This window comes from Monomorium pharaonis, chromosome 10, assembly GCF_013373865.1.
Source record: "Monomorium pharaonis isolate MP-MQ-018 chromosome 10, ASM1337386v2, whole genome shotgun sequence".
Lineage (NCBI taxonomy): Eukaryota > Metazoa > Arthropoda > Insecta > Hymenoptera > Formicidae > Monomorium > Monomorium pharaonis.
Genome location: NC_050476.1, coordinates 3,295,577 through 3,307,631, shown reverse-complemented (window position 1 = coordinate 3,307,631; position 12,055 = coordinate 3,295,577). Strand labels below are relative to the sequence as shown.

General features: G+C 34.8%; 1 protein-coding gene across 2 annotated transcripts in view; it reads right to left on the bottom strand.

The window, feature by feature from the left end:
- LOC105837232 (lachesin) overlaps window positions 1–12,055 on the bottom strand; it is a 50,513-nt gene that overhangs the window by 17,331 nt on the left and 21,127 nt on the right. For both annotated transcript variants that reach the window (XM_036292693.1, XM_036292694.1), the window contains one exon: window positions 5,915–6,012. In XM_036292693.1, the coding sequence (XP_036148586.1) occupies window positions 5,915–6,012 (98 nt within the window). The remainder of the gene's footprint in view (window positions 1–5,914; window positions 6,013–12,055) is intronic.

Genomic DNA, 12,055 nt, shown 5'->3' with positions numbered 1-12,055 from the left:
AGTAAGTACAATCGCGTTTAATTCCGCGTTTCAATAATTATCAGTGATATGTATTTCGCGTACGTACATTGACGGTACGTTAAAATCCTTCGTCGTTCGAGCCTTATTGCATTAATTTTCAAGTTGTTTGACGTCGAATTCAAGTAATGGAAAGCCGTGATATAATACGGTAACATTAATCTATCTGTTCAAAATTCGTTTAAAATTTAAAAAATTGAGTGTTCCGCGTACATGTATTTCATTGCATATAAAATATTTTTGCTGCGACAAATTGACTGATATATTGCGGTATTTACACAAGATCGTTTTGTTTATCATTTTCATGGCAGAATTCTGCTGGATGGCAAACAACAACGCAGCTCTATTGTTTTGCATTATCTTTCAAGTCATGTTTCGTAATCATCGATATCGTATCGCAGGCATGGAACCAATTAATTCCGAATACAACGGCATTGCAATGTGTTTATTTAATAAGTATGCTTAATTAGTTCCATGCGCGCATATCGTGGTACTTTATATACTAACAATAGCATAACATATGTGCATCTGTGATTTATTAAAATTTTCCAACATTTAACATGTGTACATTTTCCGAAACATGCGTTTCGAGCAAATCTTAATCTGGCCAATCGGGCTTTCTTCAATATTTTTCACAATTAGTAGTAAAATTACGAGTGCAAAATATTGGATGATTATTGCGTTCTGAGAATTAATAACAGAATTGCTTGATTATAATTAATCGTGATTGTTTTTACCAGTGTTGGGCATGTGTGACGAATCTTTCAACTATGTCATCCTGAGAGGAGGAGATCTGGGAGAGACATCGGGTACCAGTGGGGCATCTTTAAGGTGAATAGCTTATTATTTATTTTATAATAATTTTTTTAAATTAATTATTTTGAGCATTATTGTAATTTATGCTTATATTTTACAGTTTATCATAATCGGTGTTACTCCACTGCTGTGCATCATATTGGTGAGTGTCGAAGTATTTTTTATTTTGCTTTGAGGTAATATAATAGATCTGGTATCTATTGTGCGAGAGTTATATATGAACGCGTGTATTAAATGTGTGAAACGCGCGAAAAGATATATTACCTCAAATAAAATGGGTTAGAATTAGTTTAAAATGTTTTATCTTGGAATTTACAGAATTATTGATTTATAAATTCATGCATAAATTGCAAAGAAAATGTTTAAGAACAGAAGTTAAGAATATCATAAAATTATATCAAAAATTAAATAATATTTAGCTAATTTTTTTTAATCATTAATCTTAATGTCAATAATAAATGGTACATTTAATGTATGCATTTTTTAACTAAGTTTTGCTCGATGATTAGAGATAGATAGATAGATAGATAGATAGAGAGAGAGAGAGTGTGTGTGTGTGTTTAAATGATAAAAAAGTAAATGATAAAATAGAAAAATAATTATAACCTTAGATTAAAAGTAATTAGAACTTGTTTATATAAAACTTCTATTTCTCATGAAAGAATCTTAGTATAAGTTTTATATTCATATTCACATACTGTGAATACATTTCTCATAAATATCATGAAAGAATTTCAGTATGTTTACATGACGATAAAAATTAGAAAAAGATATTTACGATCTCCGCATTTCTTCATATATTTATTCAATGCAGTAGGAAAAAATTCTTAAATTAATTGCTATCTCTCTTTTCTAAAATTTTTTTAAAGAAGTCTGCGTGTATTTAGTCTTTCTATAATTTTCTGATGTTAAATGTTATATGAATTAATACAAAAGAAAACAATTTTAATTTTTGAATGTGTGTATGTTATGAGCGTAAATAAAATAACAGGAAATATTTCGCATATTCCATAATTTTACTAAAAAATTACTGTACAATTATTACTTATATTTTTATAAGATGTTTTAATTTTGACTCCATTTTTTATAATCTATTTAGTCTTGAAATGTTACTACAACTATTGATGATATAATTGCAAATATATGCTGAGGAATATGCTCTATTACATATTAACATTTGAAACTGTGATGTAACATGAAATAAATTTGGAGAGTATTGATATCGGCAACTAAAACTTTAACTCAACGGAAATAGAGAAATAGGGAATTTATATCAAGTCGAAAATTACATATTCCGTCTGATCATTCTCGGTATTCTGAACTTTACCATTTCAAGCAGATTATGTATTTACCTAACTAATTTAACTAATGCAAATACTAAAGAAATACTAAATCTTGACTAAATTTTCTGCGCAACACACACTTATGATTATTTCCACCAATATAGTTTAACTTTAATTTTGATTTAATTTACTTTTTATATTTCTTTAATTCTTAAAACTAGAAAAAAGTAATAAGTAAGTTAAAGTAATCCACATTGGTGGAAATGTACATATATGTATATTAAATATGTACAAATATATTAAACAAGATATCTATATTTATGTGTATATAATGTGTGTGTGTGTGTATGTGTGTGTGTGTGTGTGTAAAATAGTGTACATAATTTTGAGAGAAGTAATAGTTATTATATGTTATGAATCGATTTTCGATGGAGATATAAATGAACTTATATATTACGTATTAGTTCAATACATAGCTTCTATAAAACAATAAATAGAGGTTGTGCGTTTACATAAAATTTTAGCTATGATTTTATTAATTTCAATCTCGAAAGGCATTTTCAAGAAAAATTTTTTTTTAATTTTTTGTCCTGTAACATTTGAAATAAAGTTTGAGAGCTGCGTTACATACACGTTCGACGTTTTGAGCCGCGATGATGAAACGTTAAACGCGCAAGAAAGTAAAGTATCACGAAGTTTTAACTAGTGACGCATTGACAAAAGTTAGATACGCGTTAGTTGACGCACTGGTGCGAATTACATAATTTCAATTTTGCTTTATAACAAAGACTAAATCTTCAGTCGCGTGTATGTTTATATTTCATTAATATTTTACTCGACACGCGTACACAATGAACAAATAACTATTTGCTTGTTATCCAGTTTTCGCGCTGTTTTAAAAAGAGAAGTCGTTTTACTAAAATTTATATTTAGATAAAAGCAGTTAAAGTTATTAACCAAAATAAGTAAAATGTTGTGCCTTTTCTGCTACATTTTTGCAAGCTTAACAACACTTTTTCTTTTGGAGCGGTCAGACCTCGAAAAAGAAATTTGGAATACTTTAGCTATACATTTATATTGTATAAGTATTTATTAATAAAAAATATTTTTTCACTTTTTATATGTTATAGAAATATTCTTTAAAACTTCACTTATATACGTTTAGTGAGTGCGTTACAGTTGACAGAAAGTTATCAAAGGTTTTCGAACAATCTGACTCTCCAGTTTCTTTAATATATAATTTATATAAAATATATATCTATCTACACATATCGATAACGATATTCTTTATTCATAGATGAACTTTTCGTTTACTTTGTACGTTTCTATACTTTTCCTTTTTTAACATAAATTTTATACTGGAAAAGATTCGAATTATCTTACTATATTTTGCATGTAGGAAGCATGAGTAAAACTCTACGAAATTTCTCTGAAATTTTACCTTTAATAACTGGCGTTATGCCTGCATAGTTTGTTCGCTAAAAGGGACTATTATTACAACACTTCTTTGCAGCTACGTGTATAAAGCGCTCTTATTACTATCTATCCATGGTGTACAAATATGCGAGTCTGTTTGTCAACGAGACATAGTGCTGGGATATGGTGCATTGCATAAAAAATAGTACATGCATGCGAAAAAAATATATAAAAAAAATTGCTAACTGTGTGCGTACGCCGAACGGCAAACAACTATTGCCTAGAGTGTTTTTGGGCCAACCACGAAGTGTATTCGATTTTGTTGTGCCCATGTAAAACTACATAGAACGTGGTAATAAAAGAGAGAAAGAGAAAGATAGAATAGAAGTATCGCGCATATAATCCATGCATGAAAGCTCGCGATTTGCATTGTTGAAGGCGCATTGTTGTTATCCGCGCGCATATCTCGTATTTCGAATAAATTACTGAATCGTAAACTACAAGACGCTGTAGAATAAATTAAACAGGATAATTACGCTGGCTGAACATTAACGCCACAGCAGTATTGCGAATATCGGGGGGGTATTATATTATCTAAATGTTTAATTAAGCTGCTTAGGCGCTACTCAGCATTCTGAAAATACAAAATTTAACACGGAAAGTCTTTAAAACATACGAAGAAGCGAGACTTGTTAATTTTTCTCATTAATCATGAGATATATTATAGCATTGACTCAGCTTTTTTGTGTGAAATTTGAATGTCCCATTAACCATTTTTTCGCTTTATTTAACTTTTTCTTTATTTGCGCATAATATTGTAACAACGGAAAAACGCGCTGAATTCATTTTATCGGTTACATTTTAAAATTTGTTACATCTACTGTGTTCCTTTATGATCACGCTATTTGTTGTTGGATACGTATTAATTGTTTTGTGGAATTGTATTCAGTAATTTCAATTTTTTTTATTGTCGCATATTATTTTGCGTTTACTTCTTCGAGTTTATTATATTTTGTAAAATCAATACAGTCCGGCATCAGTAGTGTATATTTCAGATTAAATGTTGCACATTTTGGAACGAAATTTAATTATATATTATTCCCATTTTTTTGCGTATTTTATTTTAGGTCGTCCAATATAATTCTTTCTGCAAATTTTGCTCAATCTCACATATCGCAATCGACGCCACTATAAAATTAGTGATTAATTGAAATGAATAAAAGATGCATTCATCGGTATTACAAGTTGGCAAAGTCGATCCGCATACAAATTTGCGGTTATCGAATTTTATTTTATAGACTGCCGCGTAAATATAGGTTAGCACGCGTTAAACCTGTGATTAAAATAACACAAACTAATGGTGACATGCGGAGCTTTAACGCGTTTAATCGCACGTAAAAGCTTTATTCCAAAAAGGAGGGAAAAATCATCGTCGCGATGTTCAGCGCGAGTTTTACAGCAAATCGTACATCACATTCGTTCATGCACTCAACTTTAAATTCTAATTAATCAATTTGAGTGGCACACAATTATAAACACGTTCGATATTGTGTGGTCGATGAAAAACTGAGGGACGAAATGGCAATTTCGACTCTCGAAACATAAAAATTGTGCCGCTAGCAGGCCTTTGCGCATGGCTTGTTTAATATACCTTATACATTTGCGTTGCAAATTGCTGCCAAACATATTACGATCATATCGGTGCTGTTTGCTCTTTTTATTCCTCGAGTATTTTTTGGAAGAGACTCAATGTGAAAAATACAAAAAAATTTTCTCGATGTTTCATATTAGCAGCAACCCGGGGCAACATATGCTGTACAACTGCGCGCAAGAGAAAATTATCCTCGGTTTACTCGGGCGTTACTGAATTTCTCGCATGCTTAAACAACGTAAAGAAAATGTTAATTTTACATATTTTTGCGCACATACGGCGTAAATGAACACAAACGTTCGAGTGCAACACGAAGCGGACAAGCCGCTCTTCGACCGCCTTTTAATCCTCTAGCGCAGTTATTGTAATAGAAATTGGCATGTGTAACTGTTTTCCCGCCGTCGTTTGTATCACCGTTTATTTTTTTTTGCCACCGTTTGCTTATTTCGAGCGAACGAGCGAGAAGCTCGCGCTCACGGAAAAATACAAGAAACTGCGGGCGAAGCGCGCAAAAAGACACCGGTACGCTGACATCTGCCAGAACCAGCCCGGGGCGACCCATTTATTTCCGCGGGATTACCCGAATTTCAGATTCTCTTATCGCTCTAGCAACGTGCGCTTATGCGTTTCCAAGTCGGCTAATTAGCGCCCGGTGCTTGCTCTGCCGCGAGCGTCGACGCGCCGCGCCGAATGGAGTCGCGTTTCTTGTGAAAATTCACCAGCTGCTTACCTTGTAATTTCCCACTTTCTTGATGGTACAGGAGAGGGCGACCTCTTTGCCGATAGCGGCGGTCACATTGCCAATCGGCTCGGAGAAGCTCGGCACATCTGCGAACCAAAAGAAGCTTCGCGTTATGCTCCTAATTAAGATCGGGCGTTCTGAAAGCCTTACACAAGCAATAAGATACCTTATAAAATTTTAACTGATGGACTTTTTAAGTAAAATCTTACAAGAGAAAGAGGGAAAATATCGTTGACATTTACATTTAGAAGCGAGTTACCTGAATAAAAGTTAAATTGCACGAAGCTTTCTGAATATCGCAATTGTAGTTTTAATGACATTTTTTAAAACACAGATATAGAGCAATTTTCCAGTGAAATGTTTGAAAGAAGACCTTTAATTTTGTCGACTTTTTAATATTCATTATTGGATATCTTGATAATAAAATGTTGAATATTAAAATTGTGAACTCTGGTCAAACCGTAAGGCATCAAGTAATAAGCATTAAAAGTTATATTGTAAATTCTCACGAATTACGGTATTATTCGTTCATTGAATTAAATTGGTTTCAGAATAGGCGAAACGTAGTAATGGATTAACACAATAGATTAATCGCCTTTATTGATCAATCAATGTTCCCTGGAGAACGGTTTCCTCCCGGGTGCAATTATAAATCAGGTGGTTAGGTCGCGCGTAAACTTAAATAATTTATAACCGGGGAACAATGGAAGACTTAAAATAATGATTGGGGACGATCTCCCTCAAGTGGGGTAATTAAAAACACATAAAGCATCTAGTATTGTTCAAACCTGACTTTAACATTTGGAAGGCGTAAGAAATATCGGGGATAATTCTAAAACAACTTTGCGAATTGTTTCCGGAAAAAAAAGAACATCACGCATGAAATGCCGAGGCTATTCAACGGTTTCGCATTACGAATATCGTAAATTATAATTATCAGGCTTACTGTGCATACGAAATTTGAACGCATTTCGCAATTACATCCCTGTGCACGATGATTAAAATAAATATTTCGCGATGCATTATTGGCGCTTCAGTGATACGTCATGTGCAAACGATACATCCACGTCGCAGTGAGATTATGAAACTAATATCGTTCGTTCAACTTTCCATTTCCATAACGTAAAATAATGTTATAAATATTCGGCCCCGCCGATAAATCGTTATTTTATATGAGGCTTAGCGCGCGCGTTGCTTTGACAAATATTTTATGCCACTCGGGGCAGACGTAGTGCTTCGATGTTCATGATTCGTTGCCTCTCGTTAAAATGCACGTGACGGCGCAATAGCGGCGATTAACGGCTTGTTGACGCACATAATACCGTATCTCGAATGGTGAAGTATAGTTTTAATTTCCTGTCAAGTTCCAAATTGCAGCCCGTTGACGTAGATGGTGATGCACCCAGTTGTTTCTATGCATAAGAATTGCGGGACGTTACAAGACTGATATAAATGAGGAATATAATAATGAATATTCATCAAAACGCCAACTATGGAGAGGCGCTGATGAATTCTTCATCACAATAGCATTAATCTAAAATATATTGTGAATACCTCGTTCGTGGCTTTCCATGAACATACCATAGCTTACAATAAGCTGAAATACGCACTCACGCGCGCGCAGCTATGTGTATTTAATGCAAATTCCTCATACAAAGTGATTTGAGCATAGCTGTAGCTTATAACGCATATTGTACTGAAATGTGAACATTAAGATAACGAGAGAAATTACACATTTATCAACTGCATTATAACTACTACGCGGGAAGTTTGTACGTAACGCGTTACGTGTTATAAAAGCGTCCCTTAATTTCCGATTATGTCATTAAGATCTAAGAACTTCAACTGTCACATCTGGTGGGTAATTATATAATTGTTAGTGAACTTGTTCCCTTTTCACTTTTGGCCGCTTGAATTCTCGCGCGATCTCATTATTTAATGTTGAAAGAACTTACATGATCTCAGCAAGTTTACGTGGAAATTTTCGCGTATCATCTTTCTACCTCTGGAGGAAAATTACGTAATTGATCTTCCGAGTTGTCCAATTTTCCTACAATAAAAGAGTCTAGAGATTCATTCTTCTTGATTCATTCTGCTTGCTCCCGAGAACAATGCACCGGCTTTATTTTACGAAAGTACCGGCGATTTTTCCCATCGGGCTGGCACCGTAAAATCGAGCCGGGGAATACGGTGCCTGAGAGAGAGAGAGAGAGGGGGGGGGAAGCACAAATCGAAGCGGAAAGTATTACGAGGCGCTAGACACTTTTATAAGCAAGAAACCGTCTCTCTTGCCGTGCGGGTTGCGGTGCAGGCGCGGGGCGGAGAAAAAAAGGACGAGAAGTTCAAGCGAACAACATTCAGCTGTATCGCAGGCACGGCACGTGGCGCAATATTGAAACATGCGCAAAGTCAAAGTTTGCAAATACCATCTCATCGCCGAGTCATGCTCTTGGATGGTGCATCGGACGTGCAGCATCCGCCGACGGCATGGCGGTTGCATCGAACGGAGAAACCCGCGACTGCAAACTGTGTCCATGGCCAATCCGAAAACATGATGCGATATCCCGGAATACGTCAAAACTATACTCAGATCTTTCCGGCCGTTTTGTGCAGAGCGAGACTGGACGAAGATCGACGACGGATGAGAGAGAGACTGCGAATCAGATGTATCGAAACTGTTGGCGTTGATCCGCCGATCTCGAGGAAGCGGAACGATGGTGTTGTGATAAGATATTCACTGACAGAAACAGGAGAGGAAAGGAATTTTCAGCTTCCACCGCCGTCGTCCCCGCGGCTGTATCCAGAATGTAATATAAGGAGACGTGGGAGAAAATAGCGACGTTACTCGCTTCGAGTGGCCTCGTCTGCGGAGAATGAGATGGGAGATAGGAGAGAGATTGGAAGAGAGAAAGAGAGAGGGAGAGGGAGAGAGATAGAGGGATAGAGAACTCGAGAGATTTTGCCTCTTTCGAGAGGGATGATGCCGCGAGCGGTAGACGTATGTATGGGTGGGTGCGCACATACGTGTGGACGCGCATGCACACTCGTAACGGTCTTATTTTATGGCGAAATTATTCTGAAAGAAAAATAATTCAATCTCTGCGCGGTACAAGTTACGGTACTTGGCATCCGCGCTCTCGTACTCGAGTGCCGCTCGTTTCTGTGGAACTCGGAACGCCGATCGAAGAATGCCGGATCGGCTTTCACTTTCAGCTCTCGACATCGGCCCGCACCAATAATCACGTGAAAAATAAAAGACGCCCCTTGTTGGCAAAATTGATCTCTCCGCGGTTGTTTTGTTGTGTCTCCGTTTACGAGAGACAGGCATGCGACAAATTATTTACGTGGTCGCCTTTGGGTTTATTTTTATATGCTTATATTTATATACGTCATTAGGTGTGTGTGCGCGCGCGCGCGCGCATACGAGAAGAGTGAATTATGCATGTTTAAAGCAAATATGAAGCAAAATATAAAAAGATCGCTTGGGACGATGGCGCAATCAAAATACGAATTTCTAGCTCGAAGGAAAGAACTTTTGTAAATATTCGATTTTACGTAAAGGATGATTAATGTAAAAATATATTAACTTGTCGGTATATTAGATTTTGTAGAAAAATATTTACGTTCAGCGCATGCAATCCAAGGTAGAGCCTTTTTTTAGACGTGAGTGAAGGGAATAACTGTAATGGGCGAATATCCCCGAAACTATTTGGAATATCAAAAAATCGTTTCGAATTTTCAAGCAAAAGTTTAATGGAACATGTGCGTGTACGCGATGGAAACGTACAAAACCTATATAGCAATCGAATAACTAAACGTCAAAAATCAGGTGTCAGATCCTGTAGTTGCATTCGAACAACTTGAAATCGTTATCGGTTCTATTTGAAAAACTAACGTTCGTTAAAAGACTTAACTAAACTTAAAAATTGAAGATTTATTTTATTATTTGACAATGTCCAAAGTTTTACAAAAAATATGCAAACTAAAACATAATTATACACACATACATACATATATTATTTAGATGCAAGAAATATTTAAAAAAATTTTTTTTTATTATACCTCTTTCGTAATTAGCTTTTGCTGCATAATATCTGCATGTAAATTTTTAAGAATGTATAGTAGTTAAATTGATGTATGTAGTTAAATCGTAATTATCGATGGGTAAATTAAGTAGATAACGTAATTATAATGCACATGCTAAATGAAAATTATTTCCAGTTTATAAATTACAATGCAGTTTTAATCCGATTTTTAACAGGCAGTGTGTTATTTCTACAATGTCGACATGCATGCTTATTTTATGACGGTTACATCGATTTTATACGCTAGGCAGTATTTCAAACATTGTTACGATTTTACATTTCGCTTTCTGCAATCACGGCCGTTTGTAAGGTGTCGTGAATGCAGTAACGAATGAAAGTTGTGACGGTCAGTAGTAAAGGTAAGGCATGAGACCGACGCGGCATTGTTATTTCCTTCCGCGTCGTAAAATACGTAACTACGTTAGCGGGTTTAAGCAATCGAGATTCGAACGCAATAGAACGGCTGCGTCGTTTTTGTAGCAGTTTCTTTGCGGAAAGCCTCCGGGGTGAGAAACTTGATATCAAAATAAATAGCCGTACCATATCGTGACATTGTGAAGAATCCGAGAGAATTCGGGCGTGTATACGACGATGTTAAACCAAACAATATTGTACTCGTGATACATGTGAGCATTACATATTTCAATCGAGTGATAAATCCGTCAGAAATCGAAGAATGTGTTTTTTTTTTCCCCCAAAAAGATACGTAAATAACTGCGAAAGTTACGTAATAAATCTTTACGATTGTTATAAAATTTTTACGAAATTACTCAGCTTCGATGGGATCGGCGTTTTCGGAATAATAGAAATGGAGTTGGCTGGAAAAGTGTGGAAGGTGCGGGACACAATTTAAAAGTGGAAAAGAAGAGGTCATTGCAATTCATGAAAGTTCATGAATACGATTTTAAATGTTACAGAAATGAAAGAAGTTACCACAAACGATAATTGTACCTTCCCACTCTGCATAATTATACGATTTCGTTGAACAAATATTATTCCTTCGTTATTCATTAATCTTGACGACGAATTTATCCGTCTAAATTGAACACATTATATCTCGAGTATATTGAGGTTTAACAGTTTCATTATCCGTGAATTAATGATTTGTGTTGATTTGTCTTTTGATTATATTTATTATTTATTTATTTATTCTCACATTGATATGTTATTTATTGTGTTTAATTTGTTAGCTGAAGATAATACTGCATAATACTGCGAAATGGAAATCTAAGCATAAGAAAAGTCTACATATAATTTACAATCTCACTAAATATAACTTAAATCTTACTACACTAAATGTGTTAAATAGGAGAATATTTCATTGTGAAAGAAAATACCGAAAACATACTTGATCTTGAGGTTATATTGGAAATTATATATTAAGTGATACTATATTGTTCTCTGAAAACGGATTTCCAAATTATATTTTATTAAAATATAATCTTATTTTTGCCATTCTTTAGATCGGATCAATAACAATTATATGTTTATACGGCAGAATTCTCTCCGTTCCCATTTGGTATGCCTCTCGAGTGCAAGTTCGTGATGTTTGAAAGAAGGATTCAGATTCGATTCAACTTCTAACGTAGAAAACTGTGGAATGTCTTTTATTGTTTGAAAATCTTGATCCTTCAAAGAACAATAGTTCCGCGATTTCCAATTATTTTGGGATTAAATATATGTTGTAGGTACTGTATTTTGTTTTTATCACAACAAAATATTTTCCTATTTGACACACATGTTTAGTGTTATATATGTGAGACGATAAGTGGGAATTGAATATGAATCCTCCGTTTAGTAATCAACTGCTTTACTATTAGAAACTAAAGCACTTCATTAATAGCAATTGCGTTGATATATAATTATGCTTTAAGACAAATTCGATGAATCGTTTAACTCAACATATTTGCGTAGTCATTTTTTTTAGTTTTTTGGGGAAGGTTTTCACACATACGTATTTATATAGCGATAATTAAAAGTAACTGAAGAAGGAAGATCAACATCTATATCGTCGTGTACGCGCACGAGTTATTACTTTGCCGAG